The following is a 21,139-nucleotide window of genomic DNA, read 5'->3' as shown; positions in this document are numbered from 1 at the left end:
GTACAATTAACAGTCTATTTAGGAGCAATTTAGGGTGGAGATAAAGCAACATGCATGCAATGCCCCTGCCCAAGCCACAGAGGGCGCCGTGGAGTCTTGGTAGGAGAGTTTGGTTGGCACTTCCGCAGTCCTGGAGGACTTCTCCGTGCTCTGGCCTCCTCTGTGGACAGGTTCACCTTTCTGGAAGCTGGCTTTCCAGGGAAATGAATAATCAAACAGAAATAGAAGGCTTAATTTAATACCAAAGGTGGGGGTGGGGGGAGATCTCAATGGAGAATGCTTAAAAAGAATGCACAATGGTTTCAATGAGAAAAACCACCTTCGGTACAGTTCGGTTTTATTTTAACACACATATGTACACAGGGACAGTCAGCACATTTAGAATCTGTTAAGTGGCGTCATCAAGAGGCATCTCGAGAGGCAGACATTTTCCTTCACGTGCTGGACGCAGTGAATTCAATCATCACGTTTTCATACAGGTGTCGCGACGCGGCACCCTGAGCTTGGACATCACCAGTGAAGCCACGCATACATCTCCACGTTTACAAGGACAGGCTCAAGTAGAGCGCCAACAATATCAATAAGACACCGAAAGCGTACGCTGGGAGGACAATGTCAATAAGACACCGAAAGCGTACGCTGGGAGGACAATGTCAAGTTGACCTCAGTGCTGAGACGTCTGAGCTGTGATGAAGTTTGCAGCTGTGGTTGTTCAAAGAGTCAAGGAGAGATTTGTGGGAACGAGAATGCAAATGTTAGTGTAGCAGTTAGAGGTGACTGTCTAACCAGCAGATACCGTCCACCTCGGCATCCTACGACAGTCATGTTCTGCTCGCCAACAATCACGGCTGTCTCTGCAGCCGGGGTATGTGGCTGGCCGAGCCCCACTGCCCAGGTCCTCACAGCTTTCTTCTAAACTTCCGTGGGGCATGCGGTCTGTTCTTTGGGGGTGGCCTGCCCACAAATCTCACACCTTCCTTCTGACGCAGTGAACATTTTGTTTTTTCAAAAAAAAAAAAAAAAATCTCTAAAGTATACCTGTACTTCATCATTCCAAAGCAGCTTTGTAGTCTAGAATAAATTAATCTTCATTTCAGTTCATAAGGTAAACATGTGCTGGGTATTTGCACTGAAGACTCGGGAAACCACTGGAAAAATGAGAGCCCCTCCGTGTTCTCCTCAGGTTTTTCTGTCTATATCGGGCACAATAGCTCACTCACCAAACCAAGTCTACGTTGTATAGTTCTTAGTTTCTTCCTGGGAAGCTACATATATGATCTTTATAAATACAATGTACATGCATGTGGCAGGAATTCACTTTTGAAGAACACCTAAAGTCTAAAACCAAGGTATAGGGTGGGTTTGCCATCAGTAGACATGACATACTTCTTATTACTATGAGAGAGGTGTTCTGCTGGACTTGATTTCCTAACATGTTCTTTAGAAATCTGTTTCAATAAAGTGACAGCTGTGTTTGTTCCTGGACTGTGACCATACTTTTTTTGTATACGAACTCTGTCAGCCTAGGCTTTTAATCAGATGCTCCCTTTACCCCTTTTGGTTTCTTTGTAAACTTCATATTTTTTTTTTCTGAATTTAATAAATTACTTTCTAATTTTGTATTTAATAAACCATTTTGCCTGATTAACCAACCAATCAACAGCCAACCAGCCAAATTCCCAACTATATACAGATCAAGGTTGTTAGGAGCAAGTCATCCAAAATATTATTTTATGGATTTTTTTTCCCCCATTACTATGAGCAAAGACAGAAGAAGAAAGTGCCCTGGTTAAAGTTTACTTAGAAGTGGGATGAACACCCTCACTGCAGTGCTTGTTCAGACTGACTGAGAGCCCCACAGGTGTATATACAGCCGGCCCTTCGTGTACTCTGCCATTTCACACCAGGGACTTGAGTACGCGTGGACTTTGGTATCCTCGGGGGTCCTAGAACTGATTTCCCGCAGACACTGAGGGTGACTGTATACTCCCAAATGCCTGTGCCACAGTTAATGATTTTCTAGGACACTTGTTTAAAAGAAATATTGTCTTAGTTTTCCTTTAACTGGTCAGTAGTGGTTTGAAGGCTGAATTGTAACTATTACATGATAGCTGACATATGGGAACTGCAGGTCTGTGAAGTTTCTAGAAGGAAGGGGTAAGCTCTTTCTTAAAAAGATCTGTAGCTATAGACACAAGAATCTTCTTTTCAGGTGTACGCTATGCTTCCAAACTTGGATCTTTATTACAAAAGTCCATTTCAGAGATTAGTTCTCGTGACTGGATGATTATATTAACTAGATCCTCAGTAGTGATGATTTTGATTTTCAGCTACTAAATATAGCATCACTTGAACAGGATATGAGCATTTTGGAAGGCTGGGTGTCCAGGAAACTATTCTCCACGAAAATCTGTGTGTGTGTGTGTGTATTTTCTCATTAATCTTCAATTGGTTAGTTGTTAATAAAGAAGGTAGTGGCTAAACCCTAGGAAATTGGATTGAGTAATTTCCGAGCAATCTCCCAGAAAGGAAAAAAAAGAGAGAGAGATCATGTAAACACAGAATCCTTCTGGTAAACGATAGCATCTTTTAGGAAATCCAAAGGAAAATAGTATCAATGATTAGGACTGCCACACGACCATAAAACCCAATGTCGGAACGACCATGTCCCCACCTCGTTTGGAGGTGGGGTTCAGCGCTCGGAAACTGCTGATCTGCGCTGGCAGTGCAATCACAGTGGTTATTGATTTTCGGGCTCCCGGTGCACCGAGCAACAGGACCGCCAGCCGCCCCTCCCGGTGCGGGGGTGGGGGTGGGGGGACAACCTGGGGACAGGGCGGTGGGTCCTGCGGGGCCGCGGGCAGCCCCAGCCCACGGGGGCGGGGGCAGGAGAACACAGACCCCGCTGCCCCCGATGACCCCGGCGCGGGGTGGGCGGTGGGGGCCGAGGGAGGGGGGCTCTGGACCTGGAGACCTGGGAGACGGAGCTCGCGGGCCGCAGCCCTAGACCATGAAGCGGTGCTCCTTGCCGTCGTGCGCCATGAGGATGACGTTGCGGTTGGAGGTCCAGATGAGCCGGGCCAGCCGCAGGGCGTTGTGCGAGCCGGGCGAGGCGGGCTGCACGGGGGGCACCCGGTAGGTCTTGACGCAGCGCAGCTGGGGCGCCGAGTTCAGCATGCCGATGCTCCCCAGCAGGGACGTGTTCATCTGGGGGCAGGGACGGGGCACGCGAGTCACCGAGGGAGCCGCTTCCCCCTCCCCGCCATGGAGCGGGGTCCAAGGGACACAGCCCTGCGGTCACCTGCTCCTCCTCACGGGATTCAGGGTCACCTAAGGGGTGCTTCTCAACCTCTGAAGGGCTCCTTCCAGTGTTATTTGAAATTGTTCTGATGCTGTTATAGAAAATGCATAAATCCAGAGAAATTTTACCTGCTGGGTACAACTGGACAGCAGGAAAGCCCTCCACTTTTTTTTTTTTTTCAATGGCACTAACTGCTGTGGCAGGGTTGTCCCCATTTGTTTTTTGGCTGCGCAGCATGTATGATCTTAGTTCCCCCTCCAGGGATGGAACCCATACTGCTCGCACTGGAAGTGACCTCCGGGGAAGACTCCCCCCAAACCCCAATCATTGTTATGAAGGGAGCTAAGCGATACATTTTAATAAAATGGTTCAATCAGACAGTACTTGGAAACTGTGGGTATTTCAAATGGCAGGCTTTTCTGGTTCTTTAGTAACAGTGCTCCCTGCACCCCCTGAAGAATGAGCCCCAAAGACAAGTCTGGGGACTCAGTTGGAGAAAATGAAGTGAGGTTAAGCAGCAGACAGAGTAATAGGTGAGGCAGATCAAAACTCAAAACTCACCCCTTTCCCAGCTCCGCTCCCATCACACCTTCCCTCCTCACCTGCTTTAAACACATTCAGTTTCTGGAAAGCTCTAGTTTATTTGAAGGAAAAAGCAAGAATCAACCACCTCTCAACACTGCCTGTGCCCACTGCTCTGCTGCTAAAAAAGAGCACGCTCTAACACCTCATTTGCAGGGTGTGTTCCCTCAGTTGGTGATTTCTGCCCTTTTTTGGGGGGGCTTTTCTGGCTCTGACTGGAATTTGAGGTTCTCTTCATCCATTCACATGAATGGAAAATAATGTGGAAATTAAGGCTCATGAACAACTGTGCATTCAGGTCAAAGTGCTGAATGCCGATTGGCAGTTATCTAAGTGAACTGTCATCTGAGTGAGTCTGATGAAACCTTTAGCTTCTAAGTATTACTTAACATTTTTTCAGTATTCAGCTTTTGTGCTACTGATACACGAGTCACATGGCAAGCACGCTGATGCTCAGGTCAGGAAAGCGGTCTTGGAAACAATACTTTTCTTTGCACTGATTTGTGTGCCCAGTTCTTCTCTCCAGCAGCACCTCCGCCTGCATGGTACTGGGATTTGTGGGGAGCATGCAGACGATGCTCCAGTGTGTACGGAGGGCTGGCACGGGGACCTGGGCAGCTCCTGGGACGCGGAAGGTGTGCTACCGCCCTGTGTTTGGGTCACTGCCAAACGGAAGCCGTTCCTTGCCCCGGCCCTTCTCAGCAGCAGGACGGTGTCAGGGGGTGTAAATCACACCATCTCTGGCAGGACGCGTGCAGGCTCCGCTGACATTTTCACAATTTAAATCATCTTGAGTAATAACCCTTTTAAGATGACTAATGTTACTGATTTTCCTGCATTAATAATAGTGCCGAACACAACACAGAGGTGAAAAAAAATCACTAGTGTACGAGGTCACATTTTAAAACCAAATGTATGATTATCATTAACTCTTTCTGTTAAGGGACAGTTAACATTTCAAGCCAGGCAGTACCTTCTGGCCATCTTCTAAGGGGCTCTTTCCTTGTGTTCTTCTTTCCCTTTCCTAGAGACTCCATAAAAGATAAAAACCAGGGCTTTATTGCTTTCTGGAGATACCCTAATAGTTTAAATATAAATAATGATGAAGCTTGATTTGCTAGTTCTCACAGGTACAAAGAGTAACAGAACATCATCATTTACTTCTCTTACTGTAGAACAGATCCAAATTATCCTGAAAGCCGCTGGTTAAAATGAACTGGCATCAACAGGCATACTGTGCTTTTTTTTAAAAAAATATAATTTCTCAGTTGATAAATAACTACAAAGTATTTTTCATTCTTTATGGATTTTCTATGAAAATGTGTAGGAGGCTTGATTTCTGCTGGTGGCTCAGAATGCTAGGGGCATCCAATAGGCTCAGACACAGCCTTATTTTTTAATTCCTTCCTTTAGCTTTAGCCACGGACAAGAAATAGTTTGAAGGCAAAAGGGGACAGGAAGAGAATATCTTATTGGAATGCGAAGGATGGAAAGATTTTCCCCAAAAAAACCATGATTATATCTGGGTTCTCCTTTTAAAAAGTTGAGCCGTCCTTCAAATGATTGATGGATGCCTTTGGTAGGGTCTAACAGCCTTCCTAAAGGTCAACAAAAGAGTCCGAAATGCAGTACTTGGATGCAATCTCAAAAACGACAGGATGATCTCTGTTCATTTCCAAGGCAAACCATTCAATATCACAGTAATCCAAGCCTATGCCCCAACCAGTAACACTGAAGAAGCTGAAGTTGAACGGTTCTATGAAGATCTACAAGACCTTTTAGAACTACCACCCAAAAAAGATGTCCTTTTCATTATAGGGGACTGGAATGCAAAAGTAGGAAGTCAGGAAACACTTGGAGTAACAGGAAAATTTGGCCTTGATATACGGAATGAGGCACGGCAAAGGCTAATAGAGTTTTGCCAAGAGAATGCACTGGTCATAGCAAACACCCTCTTCCAACAACACAAGAGAAGACTCTACACATGGACATCACCAGATGGTCAACACCGAAATCAGATTGATTATATTCTTTGCAGCCAAAGGTGGAGAAGCTCTATACAGTCAGCAAAAACAAGACTGGGAGCTGACTGTGGCTCAGATCATGAACTCCTTATTGCCAAATTCAGACTTAAATTGAAGAAAGTAGGGAAAACCATTAGACCATTCAGGTATGACCTAAATCAAATCCCTTATGATTATACAGTGGAAGTGAGAAATAGATTTAAGGGACTAGATCTGATAGATAGAGGCCTGATGAACTATGGACGGAGGTTCGTGACATTGTACAGGAGACAGAGATCAAGATGATCCCCATGGAAAAGAAATGCAAAAAAGCTAAATGGCTGTCTGGGGAGGCCTTACAAATAGCTGAGAAAAGAAGAGAAGCGAAAAGCAAAGGAGAAAAGGAAAGATATAAGCATCTGAATGCAGAGTTCCAAAGAATAGCAAGGGGAGATAACAAAGCCTTCTTCAGTGATCAATGCAAAGAAATAGAGGAAAACAACAGAATGGGAAAGACTAGAGATCTCTTCAAGAAAATCAGAGATACCAAGGAAACATTTCACACAAAGATGGGCTTGATAAAGGACAGAAATGGTATGGACCTAACAGAAGCAGAAGATATTAAGAAGAGGTGGCAAGAATACACAGAACTGTACAAAAAAGATCTTCACGACCCTGATAACCACGATGGTGTGATCACTCACCTACAGCCAGACATCCTGGAATGTGAAGTCAAGTGGGCCTTAGAAAGCATCACTACGAACAAAGCTAGTGGAGGTGATGGAATTGCAGTTGAGCTATTTCAAATCCTGAAAGATGATGCTGTGAAAGTGCTGCACTCAATATCCAGCAAATTTGGAAAACTTATCAGTGGCCACAGGACTGGAAAAGGTCAGTTCAGTTTTCATTCCAGTCCCAAAGAAAGGCAATGCCAAAGAATGCTCAAACTACCGCACAATTGCACTCATCTCACACGCTAGTAATGCTCAAAATTCTCCAAGCCAGGCTTCAGCAACACGTGAACCGTGAACTTCCAGATGTTCAAGCTGGTTTTAGAAAAGGCAGAGGAACCAGAGATCATATTGCCAACATCCGCTGGGTCATGGAAAAGGCAAGAGAGTTCTAGAAAAACATCTATTTCTACTTTATTGACTATGCCAAAGCCTTTGACTGTGTGGATCACAATCAACTGTGGAAAATTCTGAAAGAGATGGGAATACCAGACCACCTGACCTGCCTCTTGAGAAACCTGTATGCAGGTCAGGAAGCAACAGTTAGAACTAGACATGGAACAACAGACTGGTTCCAAATAGGAAAAGGAGTACGTTGAGGCTGTATATTGTCACCCTGCTTATTTACCTTCTATGCAGAGTACATCATGAGAAACGCTGGATTGGAAGAAGCACAAGCTGGAATCAAGATTGCCAGGAAAAATATCAATAACCTCAGATATGCAGATGATACCACCCTTATGGCAGAAAGTGAAGAGGAACTAAAAAGCCTCTTGATGAAAGTGAAAGTGGAGAGTGAAAAAGTTGGCTTAAAGCTCAACATTCAGAAAATGAAGATCACGGCATCTGGTCCCAACACTTCATGGGAAATAGATGGGGAAATAGTGGAAACAATGCCAGACTTTATTTTTTGGGCTCCAAAATCACTGCAGATGGTGACTGCAGCCATGAAATTAAAAGACGCTTACTCCTTGGAAGGAAAGTTATGACCAACCTAGATAGCATATTCAAAAGCAGAGACATTACTTTGCCAACAAAGGTCCATCTAGTCAAGGCTATGGTTTTTCTTGTGGTCATGTATGGATGTGAGTTGGACTGTGAAGAAAGCTGAGCGCTGAAGAATTGATGCTTTTGAACTGTGGTGTTGGAGAGGACTCTTGAGAGTCCCATGGACTGCAAGGAGATCCAACCAGTCCATCCTAAAGGAGATCAGTCCTGGGTGTTCATTGGAAGGACTGATGCAGAAGCTGAAACTCCAATAGTTTGGCCACCTCATGCGAAGAGCTGACTCATTGGGAAAGACTCTGATGCTGGGAGGGATTGGGGGCAGGAGGAGAAGGGGACGACAAAGGATGAGATGGCTGGATGGCATCACCGAGTTGATGGACATGAATTTGAGTGAACTCTGGGAGTTGGTGATGGACAGGGAGGCCTGGTGTGCTGTGATTCATGGGGTCGCAAAGAGTTGGACATGACTGAGCTACCGAACTGAACTGAACTGAACAGCCTCCCTGCCTCAGAACAGGGCTACATGAAACTCTGCAGAGTACAAAACGATGATGGTAGGAAACAGCTGGAAAGATAAATATTCTCATGTTAACTATGATTTGTTGTTCTTCAGCCCATCCTTTCCCTACGATCTCTTCAAATAAGAGAGGAACCCGGAGTATTGAGGGTGGGTATGAATTTTCCCAATAAGGTCCATAAAAGAACCATCACCAAAACAACCAGTCATTCTGTTATTCAATACTAACATTTTCTTGACCAGAGACTGGCTACAAATTATGCTAAATTAAAGGCAATCTCCGTCTTGAATGAATGAAAACTCCATGGAATTATATTTGGTCACCTCAGCTTTTTTCTTCACTTCCAAGAAAATAAATCCTCATCATGAACAATTCAAATCATAAAGAGAAATATAAAGAAGAAAGCAAAGATCTCCTGAAATATCACTTTCCAGAGATAATCATTAACATTTTGGTAAACCTCTTTCTAGATCTGGAAGTCTATGTCCACAGAAGGAGAAGTAGGTTTCAGGAATTTTACATAAACCAGCTCATATTAAAAGGCAGTTGGAGGGATTTCCCTGGTGGTCCTGTGGTTAAGATTCCATGCTTTCAACGTAGCGGGTGTGGGTTTGATCCCTGGTCAGGGAACTAGGATCCCATATACCGTGCAGCCAAAATTTTTTAAAAATAATAATAAATAAAAGGAAGTTGGACAGCCTGCTTTTTTCATTCAACAAAATGTTGAGGGCAATCTTTTTATGTTAATGACTACAGATTTACATCATCCTTTTAAAATGGCTGAACAGTAGTTTGGAATGGATGTAGGATGGAATAAATGAAGAACAAATGAAAGCACTACACATCTAATTTATTATTAGCATTTCTAGAAAAGGATACTTATTTGTTTGAGTGTGGTGGTAAAATTTAGGTGAGAGATTTATGGTTGTATTTCATTACAAAGCTCTCCTGTCTAATACCAGTGGATACACTGAAGTGCAACATTCAAATAGTAGGAATATGTTGTTGGAGAATCGAAGGGTTTGAAAGATTGCCAAATTACATCATTCAGCAGCTGAGTATGTAAAGTAACTAAACAGCAACTGTGGCGTTTCCTTTCCCTTTAAAAATAATGCTTCACAAAACCAGTTCTGAGAAGATTGTTTTCTGAACACATAGACACACAAACAGATGTAATTCATCAAAACAGGAAGTGCTTTAATGCTACTCTCAGCGTAAGTAATGCCGCATGCAGACCTCTTACTAAGTCTCACTTGAGCAATTACCCAACTAGTACTTCTCATTAACACTCATTTCTCAGCAAAGATTTTAATAGCTGATGGCTTTTGTAAGGCTCTGTATTAATAAGGCTTCATTAAGTTTTCAAAATATATTGCAGTACATTTACTGGAATAATACAAAAGTATTATCATCCATCACTAGACCTAAACAATACGCATCTAGCTAAATCAGCCAAGCCCATTTGGGTAGAGCAGTGGTATATTCAACACTGCTTTTTTGACTCTTTAATTCAAATAAAAACCCTGCTATGCTCCTGGAAGAGGTTTTATTGTATTTTCTTGAGAAAGGTGAAATGACGCTTCTGTGTCTTCTCCTAAGTTTTAAGACCAAGCTGGGTATAATTTAAGTAGGGAAGAAATGGTCTGCGTTTTAAATTCTGACATTGGGATTGGAGGCAAGAAAGATGTGGTGTTGTCTGAGTTGCCTGGGCGCTCTGTCTGTTCAACACCCACCCCTGCAAGTAACACAGGGTGGCCCCTGGAGAGGACGTCTGGACAAGGCAAGGGGCCGGGCCCCCTGAGGGCAGAGCCACATAGACGCCCAGGGTGAAGTGCACCTGGTGAAGTCCAGGGGCAGCAGCACAAGCTGAACTGGATGGAGCAAAGAGGTTATTTCAAAAAGATAGCATCTACAGAATGATCGTGATCTCCAGCTTGAGGTATATGCTGACTGTAATTCCATCAGTGAGCTAGGCAGCAACTCTGATAAAAACAGAAAAATATTCAAGAAAGGCGTGAATATATCCAGACAGAACCCTCAAGATCTAGATAAGGGGGAAAAGGTTTACACCTTAGACATTCAGGAAAATACTGGGGAAAGTTTCACATCTGGTAAATTTAGGAGCTATTATATGAGGAATTGGGCTTCCAGGTGGCGCTAGCCATAAAGAACCTGTCTGCCAATGAAAGAGAGGCGGGTTCGATCCCTGAGTCAGGAAGATTCCTTGGAGAAGCGCATGGCAACCCATTCTAGTATTCTTGCCTGGAAAATTCCATGGACGGAGGAGCCTAAAGGGCCATAGTCCATGGGGTTCTAAAGAGTTGGACACGACTGAAGCAACAGCATGCATGCATGTATATAAGGAATTATATTTTCTTAGCAGGAAGAAAAATTGAACAACAAAATGGAGATCTGTTTTTGTTTATTCCTAGGAAGAAAGCACAGAGCAAACACAAAGCCCTGAGGAAGCAGCGACCTGCGGCGGCTTGGTTCCAGGCCCCCAAGGCTTAGCTGGGCACCCGGTGCTTCCACACCAGCTATGCGCCCGATGGAGGGAGTTTCACAAGAATGCGCCTCGGGAATTCAAGAGAACGGGAAACAAGGGGAAATATCTATCAAGGGCGTCCAAGTACAGTTGGTGTCACAGAAACCAGTGTTAGCAGAAAGGAACAATTGGCAGGACACTGTCTGAAGAACCACTGTTGCAAGAGTTCAGTTTATGGACTCGCTGTGGAATTTCGCTAAAATAAATATGAGTCCTGCGGTTACCCAATGCGAGAAACAAAGACTGGGTGACGTCTCTAAGGAAAAGAGTTTAATAGGAGCCAATTAATATGCTGGAGATATATTCTGGAGGAAAGGATAATGAGAAAATAAACTGGAAAACTAAATTAGATGAAGAGTAGGAAAAGCTCAGGACAGATGTGGTAGTTGTCATGCTTTAATGGCATGCTGTTAATTAAGCAATTTATTGTGTCTGTTTTACATTTTATTAGCTATTGATTTTTTAAAAACCATCCTCAAGTTGTGAAGTCTTGTTTAAACTTTTATTTGTTTAATTTTTTTTAAAGCTTTTAAAGTGATGCACTGCATCTCATAAAACATACCTGCATCCTAGGATAGGCAACAAAATTTTAAGTTAACTTGGGGGCGGGGTTGGTAATGTTTAAATTTTTTGTAATTATCAGGAGTAAGGTACTTAAAAGAAGATGGGATGGAGATTAATCACTGAGGATGAAACAAGTTCTATTATAAAGCTCAGTTGCTTGAATTAATTAATATTCATTTTAATCATCAATAAACAGAGGTATCCTTGTGTACTGCCAGTCAGTGGTACTCAGATTTTTGAAAATGTTTTAATAGCTTGGGAATGAAGAGCATCATGTGCGAAATTCAGAACACAAATGTAAATGGGATAATACAAACGGAGCATGAAGTTAATATAAGGCTGCCTCTCCCTTAAACTCTATGCCCTGTTCTCTGAATGCCTTGTGTAAATTAACAGCCTGAGCAGAGGTCTCCACTGCTCCGCCCCGAACCCTTCCAGGCCCTTCACTTACCTTTAAAGGCACCTCCTTCTCGCTGAACACCCACCCCTCCCTGCCTGAATAGCTGGCCCTTCCTCAGCACCACCATGCCTCAGCTCAGGCGGTTCTGCCTCTGTGAAGCCAGCCCGCAACCTCACTCCCCGGTTCCCCCAGGACTGTAGGTGCTTATTCACTTGTGTCTCCCTCAGACTGAAAGCCGTGTGAGAGCAGACCCCACCTCTTTCTGGGCTGCCAACTGTGTGCTCAGTAGACCCCGAGTGCCGGCAGCTGGCCCATCATCAGCAAGCAATAAACACTAGATATTTGTTGAAGGGAGAGCCGTCACGAGGAGGCCTTGGTGGGCAGGTCAGCAGGGAGCCTCCCCCAGCAAAAGCGGATCATGCGACAGACGCCAAGGCCCTGTAGCACCCACGCGTACCTGCCAGAAAGAAATGTGGCTGTCCGTGTTCGAGTAGGTGGCAAGGTACCGTCCATCCGGGGCAAAGGCCACTGCAGTGATTGGCCCCTTGTGTCCATGGATTGTCTGAAATAAAATTACGAGTCGTTCACTGTATGCACTGCACAGAACTATTGCACCTAAACATGCAAATACATTCAAAGTTGAACAGTTATGTCACGGATACTAGAAACTGGTATGTTCTTTATTTATAAACTTGTTGTTGTTGTCTGGTCGCTAAGTCATGTCCGGCTCTTTGCGACCCCGTGAAGTGCAGCACGCTATGCTTCCCTGTCCTTCACGATCTCCCTGAGTTTGCTCAAACTCATGTCCACTGAGTCAAACTTAGCTTAGAAAAAGAGGAAAAGCAGCTGAAGTTCTCTCACAGATTCATCCAGGGGCTCTGACCTTGTTCTGGGGAGTCCACCTGCTTCCTACTTGGGAGGATATAGCATGAGTTCAAAGGAAGAGCAGATATTAATGGGCAAACCAATGTGTTCATCCATTTATGCCTATTTGAGGGAAGAATTTTACAATTAGGAAAGTTAAAAAAAAAGTTAAAAAAACTGATCACCAAATCTATCCAGGAACTTCATCTATAATGAAAAAAATAAAGCTCTATCACATAACATCTCTGCTCTGGAAGGAGTCAAAAACAATCATTTCAACCCTTTAATAATTTTACATTTTTCACATTTTATGCTTCATTTCCCACCAATTACACTATGTGTAAATGCATATGGCCGCAATTAGTACACATCCATGCACGCATGTGTTGGAGGTCTGAACACACATATAAATCAAATGCCATTAAAAACAAGTTAACAGGGATCATTTTGAGCCTCTGCCAAATAGCTATCATTGATTTAATAATGAATTAAAAAAAAAAGAATGATGTGGTATTTTAGACTCGCTTTCTGAGTAAAGGTCTTTACTAACAAAAAATTACACTCATGTCTAATGATATTAATAGTTACCGAAAGTACTGGGATACTAAACAAATTAGCATAATATTGTATTAATGTATCTGCACAAACTATTAAAGGCTGTATGTCCACTACATGAACCAATATTCAGTCCGGTTACAACTGGAGGTGGATCACCTCTCTTGGTCTAGAAAGGACGGGGAAATACGTCCCCTTAAACTAAGGCAAACCAGGAAGGCTTGTTTCCGCTTGCATCTTGAGTCTCGGTGGGAGCAGTTCACTGGGCGGTTCAGCGCCCCCTCTCGTCCTGCCTTCCACACCCAGACTGTGAATTTCAGTAGGTCTCTCCTCACAGTTCACATCTGATTACGAGGAAGGGAGAAAGGGGATGGGGATGGGGGACAAGCGTGTCCCTCTGTGCTTTCAGCTTTTGCTCTTTCCTGTCGTTAGAAAAGGTGCTGTGGAGATCCGAAATGATGCCTGCTTTCCACACTCAGGAACAAAGTGTGGCACTGGCAGCACCGGGCTTTGGGCTGGCAGGGGACACTCTCTGAGTCAGACTGCCTGCCCTGCGTTTGGGCTCCACCGCTCACTGTGGGCCCTGGGGCAAGTTACTTACACTCCTTAACCTTGAGCACACCCATGCCAACAAAGCAGAGACAATGATGACGGAGGTGGTGACCATGGCTGATGGTTCCTACCTTGAAGAGCTTCGTGAAGACTAAAGAGTTCGCACACGCACAGCCCTCCGCACGATGCACGGCGCATAATAGTTCAACGAATACTCTCAGTGTTTGTGCGGCTCCTCTTTTAAAGATGACCGGATGTATATACTTGAAAGTTGCTAAGAGAGTAGATCTTAAATGTTCCCACCACAAAAAAAGAAATGGTGGTTGTGTGATGGGAGGGAGGTATTAGATAACAGCAGGGGGATAACCATACTGCAATATAGAAGTGTATCAAATCATCATGTTGTACACCTTAACCTCACACGTTACATGTCAGCTACAGCTCAGTAACGCCAAAAAGAGACTAGACAAACGTAAGCAACCCCATAAATCAATCACTCGAGTACTCCATTTAATGAAAACATAAAATAAATAAAGCCCTAGTCATATATGAAACCAGATTATAGATATATGGGGTTTGGCCTGCAAAATGATCGTAAAACGTATTCTCTGATTTCCAGCCTCTCCTGAAACAGCCCAGGCTGCCTCCACTCTGGCTGCCCTGGGCCCGTGTTTGCCCCCGACACCCTGGGCCAGGCTGAACCGAGGGGGCCCTGTGGCCTTGTTGGCATTCACTCTGATGTCACCAGTCCCAGCCCTGACTCAAGCGGGTCTGGGTACACAACACCCACTGCCTGGCCCCCTTATTTCCTGTCTGGTCCCTCACGGCATGTAATGCCACCTTCCTATTAAAAATACTTGATTCAACACAGCTTCTTCGACGCTCTGGGGTCCTGGTATGCATCTAACGTGTGGGCACACTGAAAGCTCAGATAAAAGCTTGCCCTGCCTGAAAATACCCCCTCCCCCAAAAGCCCAGCTCCGTGTAGAGGTGGATTCACCCCTCCTCCTGGAGTCTGGGTCCCTAAATCTCAACACAGAATGTTAAGCCTGCCTCGTTCTGATGAGCATCCTTCCTTAACCAGCAACCAGAATGTGCTTCAGATGGTAGCAGAGGGCAACAGCGTGCAGGGTGTAAACCGGCAGTCCCCAAAGGCTGTGCCAGCCCAGCAGCCTCCTTCACGTACCTCGCTGAGGCTGGCTAAGACGGCTCTGCAGAGAGCCAGACATGTGGGCTCCTCATGCTTCATATCATATCTTCATGTGTGTGGTGAGTTGCTCAGTCATGTCTGACTCTGTGACCCTTTGGACCGTAGGCCGCCAGGCTCCTCTGTCCATGGGGTTTCCCAGGCAAGAACACTGGAGTGGGTGGCCATTTCCTTCTCCAGGGGATCTTCCTGACCCAGGGATTGAACCCGCGTCTCCTGTGTCTCTGGCACTGCAGATGGATTCTTTACCACTCAGCCCTCTGGGGAAGCCTATTATATCTTCATCCTTTATAGTATTTAAAATACCTACTTGAATACTTCTATGTCAGTTGAAGACACCCTTCATTATGTTATCTAGTGTCTCTTAACAGAAGATCCTATGAATTAAATTCATCTTGGAATTGTCTGCTAGGAAAATACTTACCTTTTCAGATAAACTTTGTTGTTTTCTTTTATCATGCGACGATAAGTACATAATCTCACATGTACTTGCTTTCCTGCCAGGAAACTCAGAACTAAATTTGTGCTCATCTAGCTGTCTAGTAATAAATACTTTCCCCCTCATTTCACTAATCACAGTCCTGTTTTCCTTTATTGTTGTTGTTGTCAAGGTTAGGTGCGAAGCTTAACAGGTTAGTTTCTTTAAAGTCTGTTTTGAACAAAGGCGACTACATTTTAGGTCAGAGCACATCAACACACACACACACACACAAACACACACACACCCCCCGATCCGGCTAGGTGCCCCACAGGTGCACCACACACACACACACACACACACACTCTGATCCGGCTAGGTGCCCCACAGGTGCGCCACACACACACACACACACACAAATCTGATCTGGCTAGGTGCCCCACAGGTGCGCCACACACACACATACACACACACACACACACACACACACACACTCTGATCCGGCTAGGTGCCCCACAGGTGCGCCACACACACACATACATACACACACACACACACACACACACCCACCCGGATCCGGCTAGGTGCCCCACAGGTGCGCACATACACACACACACACACACTCTGAGCCGGCTAGGTGCCCCACAGGTGCGTACGTGCACACACAGACACACACACACACTCTGAGCCGGCTAGGTGCCCCACAGGTGCGCGCGTGCACACACACCCCCATCCGCCTAGGTGCCCCACAGGCTGTCTTTCAAAGCAACATAGAGCAAAACCACCGGGTACTGACGGCAGCAGCAGCTGATGGACAGACCCGTCGTTGTATAAGAAAGCAAGTACCACTCATGGTAGCTCAGGGAAGCTCACTGTTTTTAAATGGTCTGGTACATCTGGTGAATTCATTACAATCTCAGCCTGAGACATCTCCAGCCCCCAGTGCAACAGAAATGCTGCCATTGTCTTTTGTCCAGGGTCTCTGAACCTCTCCTGGACTGCTGCGGGCGCCCCCTGAGCTGACTTTAGCCTCCAATGTCTTTTGCTGGGGGTCTCTGAACTTCTCCCGGACCGGTGCGGGCACCCCCTGAGCTGACTGGAACCTCCACTCTGACGCGATGCAGCTGGCTGCAGATGGCAGTGAGCGCGAAAGCACTCTGTGATTCCGCACACTCAAGGGTTTGGGATCGTAAACGAGTAGAAAGAACCTTTTCCCCAAACAGGTTTCCAAACAAAAGGAGGCTGGCTCTGCTTTTTAGATGTGGGTGAGTATCATAGCCTTTGTGATAGGTTTTGTCAGAGAAAGTGCCATCTTAAAAAGACAGAAATGGAATATAAAGAAGTTAATCTAATTCAAGAAGTGCTATGAACAATAAAAGAAATCAAGCAATTATCCCTAGCAGGAGACAAGAATGTTGAATTGTTAAACACTCTCCCCCGCTTTTACTTATAAAGAAAAGGAACTGAGAAGCAGGATTAATAAGGAACAACGCTCGCGTGTGCCCAGTGGTTTTTAACAGGCCGGTTCGGTGTGCTCCAGAAAGGAGCACAGTTAACCCTGTCATACAGGGCACAGAGACACGGATTTCCAAGATGATCTGGTCAGCATCGATACAAACTAGTACAGTCAAGCATATTCTCTTGAAAACTGCTGTCTCTTCCTGGATTTCTTGCTATTCAGCTTCCGAATGACAAACCGGAGAACCGAGACCAAAATGGAGGACTCGACTGCACCCACTTCACAGACTGAACAAGATCAAAGAGAGCATCTTGCATTCATTTCCAGGTCTCGTCACTTTTTTTAAGGGGAGGGAAAAAGCCCAGGAAACAAAATTTCCTACTTTTAACATAAATTCTAAAGCAAGGATGTCCGAGAGTAGGTACAATTTTGCTACCATAAATACCATCACAAGGGAAAGATGTTGACTGACCCGTGTATTTTATATAACATTTATTAAACTAAAAAAAAAAGAAAAGAAAGAAAGGACTTTGCACTTCACAGCCCCAGGGTCTGCCAGGCCTGAGGGGGAAGATGCCCATCCTGCTCACAGGCCTTCTTGGGATCACAGGGCTGGCTCTGGGGGAACTGAGGCAGCTGGAATTTGAGGGGTGACCGCAAGGCCCGCTGAGCTGTGTGTCCCCAGGGGGCTGCGCATGGTCTCTGAAATTCCTACAAATACAACTGTGCCTTTGGTTGAGGCATCTTCCCTGGCCTGTGCCCTGGCAGAGAGCAAACAGGACCAACTTGCTCTCATGAGGTACTGGTACATGCGCAGCAGAGGCTCCGAGCTCAGGGTGAGAACGCACGATGCGTCCCTCTGTGTACAGAGGCAGGAAGCAGCTGGAGACGGGCTAGATATACAGGGAAGTGGGCGCTGAGGAAGTGAGGATAAGCTCCAAAAAGGAGAGGTAACAGCAAAGACCTACAAATGCACACATTTTCCCAGCGTGCGTGCTTAGTTGCTGGGTCGTGTCCGGCTGTTTGGGACCCCATGGACTGCAGCCCGCCAGGCTCCTCTGTCCGTGGGATTCTCCAGGCAAGAATACTGGAGTAGGTTTCCATGCCCTCCTCCAAGGGGTCTTCCCGACCCAGGGATGGAGCCCAGGTCTCCCGCACTGCAGGCGGAGGGGAAGCCCTGCTGGGCCCTTAGTTCTAACAAACAACAGGCACTTCCCTGGGGGTCCTGGTGGTGAAGACGCCACACTCCCACCAGAGGAGGCATGGGTTCCATCCCCGGTCGGGGAACTACGATCCCCACATGCTGCAAGGCTTGGCCAAAACATAAAAACAAATAAACACACAACCACCAAAACCAAACAATGCTAAGTGAGATTCAGGGCGCGCTTGTGCCTGACACGCCCACCAAACCATCTCTTCCCGGGCCGCAGGCACAGTCAGGAAAGGGTGGGTGAGGAAGCTGGAGCAGGGCTTGCTCTGCATGCCTTTCTGACACCCCAGCACAGGCTGCTGACTTCAGGGCTGATTGGCAGGGAGAGACGGGGTCCGGGGACACAGAGACATCGCGCTGATGGATGGCTTTGTTTGTTAGGCCAGGGAAAGGTTCGTCAAAAAAGGGGCCATTTCCAAAGAGTTGAAAAGTTAAGAATTAATTACGTTCAAGAAATAAAACTCCCTCTTTCTTCTCTCCGAAGCGACCAATTTGTGAAAACTGTGTTAGGTACTTAACGTTCACCTGCTCCAGGAAACAAACGATTTAGGCAGACGATAATATATTTTCAGAAAGTCTCATCTACAGCCAATTAGAAGGCTGGAGGAAAATTTAATCTCCACTGTGAACTGAGCCTTCTGCCGCCTTTTTGTGGGTGGGATCTTACGGCCGAAAGACGTGGTCAACGACACTGAGAGGCCGCCCATTGTTTTCTGTAGGTGGGCAGGGCTGCCTTAAAGCAGGTCGGATGAAAATTCATTTTCTTTTCAAATCTCTCAAGAAGATTCCAAACCCTCCCCTGAAGGCCCTCTTCTGTGTTTAACGGTGTGTGCCATCAGAAAAGTTTTCCTTTTTCAAATCTAAATCCAGAATGCTGTAGTGTGAGCCTGATTCCTCGGTTCCAGCCTCAGAAGAGATGAAGAATAGCTGGTCACCAAGCATGTGTCGGTTTTTTTTTTTTTTTTTTTCTTGCAGCAAGACATGCGGGGTCTTAGCTCCTCGACCAAGGATCAAACCCACACCTGCTGCAATGGAAGCCTGGAGTCTCAGTCACTGAACCACCAGGGAAGTCCGTGATCACCAGTCTTAGCATGGTAACTTTTCATAAACTTGAATGCTGTTACTGCAACGTGCTCCGTTTTTCCTTATTTATTTTTTATTTTTAGGATTAAAAAATTTAGTGACTATAATATAACCTTTGCCTTTCAGAGCTCATCTCCCAACTATTAGAATAATTTCTGTAGATTTTCCTTAAACTTTCTCCAAGCTTTCAAATCATGATCTCGTCGAGCTGGATGGTATTGTAAAGGTCAACCATGTCCTCAAAATGTGGGACTACAAAACCGGACTGGGGGCTGGAACCGGGCAACTGGCTGTCATCAGAGTTGCTCATCACACCACCCAGGAGGCCAAGACTGTGCTTAATTTTACCACAAAACTGCAACTGGCTCCAAAAGCTGGTAAAGTTGTTGGCACGCAGGTGCCTGATGCCCACAGCCCTCACACATGTGGGGAGAGGCAGGGTCCCCGAGCCCACGGCAACCGTGGTAGACGAAGGAAAACGAGGGGCCCGGCTCGCTCTCAGTGGGGACACAAAATACAGAACCCAGAAGAACCGACCAGGATGAAAGCGGATGGGAAGCGCGCTCCGAACGCATGCTGGCGCTGGAGGAAGCCTGGGGGCTCTTGCTGGCTGAAAGCGGATGGAAGCGCGCTCCGAATGCACGCTGGCGCTGGGGAAGCCCGGCGGCTCTTGCTGGCTGTCTTCTCTGCTGCAGTGTAAGCGCGTTCACCTAGATGCGGCCCTTGGCGGTTCTACAGTGATTTTGAACAGAGATTTGAGGGTTGAAAATGGGCTGTTTATCTCTATAATTTGTTTTCTTGATGGAGGGCTGAGCTGATGCTGTATTTTTTTTTTTTTTCACATTATGCCAACTGTGTATTAAGAGAGTCAAGCCACTGTGGCGATCTTCAATCCAACGGGTACCGGAACGATTCAATGAATTACTTTCTGTCGCTATCTAATTGAAAAGAATATACATCTAGAGCAAAAGAAAAGCAGGTTTGGTATCATTTTAGCATCTTAATGGAAAATAGATCTAAGGAGAAACATAATAAAAGTCTGCTATCTTAAGTTTTCTTATAAAATGAAATGCCTCAAGTAAACAGACTCTGTTCCCTAAAAATAGCTGCAGCATTTACTGCACATTTTCCGTTACTGAAAGCTACTTCAGTGTCACTTGGGGACAGACTGACAGACACTGACAAGTTAAAGGCGTTTGGATATCTACACACTGGTAATCCTTAAGACATGGGCGGTAGTTTTTGGAACTTCTTTGTGGATGATTATAACCAACATGTATGTGCACAGCACACCTTTCCAGGAATAGTGAGGCTCAATGACGCTCAAGATTGCTTCACTACTGTAATTTAGGCATGAGTAAGAATTTCAGAATTTTAGGATATTGAGGCTGACGTTTTCACTCATATCAACTGTACATTATCAAAATTAAATTTAAAAAGGCAGATCTACAAATGAACAAATAAAGTGACCATTAAAGTCAACAGTTGTTTTCCAATCTTAAAATATCGTAGCCATCATAACAGCAATCTCTATAAAAAAATATGTACTGGTTTTCGGGGGTTATTCCGTTCTGTTCAACAGAGGAACTTTTTCAGATTCAAATAAATTTTCTGTCAGCCTCATTGTTTATGTCTGACTCTTTCTTCCTCTTTTTTTGCTACAGATAATCAGGAGGTGACCACATGTGCACCTGCGCACGAACACACATCCCTCTTCTGGTTTAATAGAGCAAATATTTTCAGGATAAAGTTACTTAAAAACACCAACTTAGATTATAATAATTGATACGTCCTTTCTTTATGTGCTAGAATGATCAATTTTATAGAAATATCCTTTGAAAATTATGTTTGCCAAAAATCCCCAACATCATAAGCTTGCAATTATTTTGTGCCCTGATCGCCACTTCTTGGCTAATAAATGACGGTGGTACACTTGGACTGTGTGTGAGGCTCTCAAGCTCAGTAACAACGAGAGAATAAAGAAGTACAGACATGATTCCAACCGTAACACGTTTCCTTATATGTTAACATTTTAGTCATATTTAAAGATTATTTATGGATCCTCATACACTGAGTGCCTATATGATTTAGATAAATGTGCTTCAGGTTCAAATAAAAGGGATAGTAGATGAATGAATT

General features: G+C 45.1%; 1 protein-coding gene across 4 annotated transcripts in view; it reads right to left on the bottom strand.

Moving 5' to 3' along the window:
• Positions 1-320: 320 nt before the first annotated feature.
• The window catches only part of WDR7 (WD repeat domain 7), a 353,722-nt gene continuing 332,903 nt past the window's right edge, over positions 321-21,139 (bottom strand). For 3 of the 4 annotated variants that reach the window (XM_061400296.1, XM_061400294.1, XM_061400297.1), the window contains 2 exons: positions 12,110-12,214; positions 321-3,207 (listed from right to left, as the gene is read on the bottom strand). In XM_061400296.1, the coding sequence (XP_061256280.1) occupies positions 3,004-3,207; positions 12,110-12,214 (309 nt within the window). In that variant the 3' untranslated portion in view covers positions 321-3,003. Of the gene's footprint in view, positions 3,208-9,314; positions 10,126-12,109; positions 12,215-21,139 lie in introns of those variants that run through there. The other variant, XM_061400298.1, reaches the window with a different exon arrangement.

This window comes from Bos javanicus, chromosome 24 (assembly GCF_032452875.1).
Source record: "Bos javanicus breed banteng chromosome 24, ARS-OSU_banteng_1.0, whole genome shotgun sequence".
NCBI lineage: Eukaryota > Metazoa > Chordata > Mammalia > Artiodactyla > Bovidae > Bos > Bos javanicus.
Note: the sequence above shows the minus strand (reverse complement) of the source record. Positions and strands in the feature narration are given on the sequence as shown.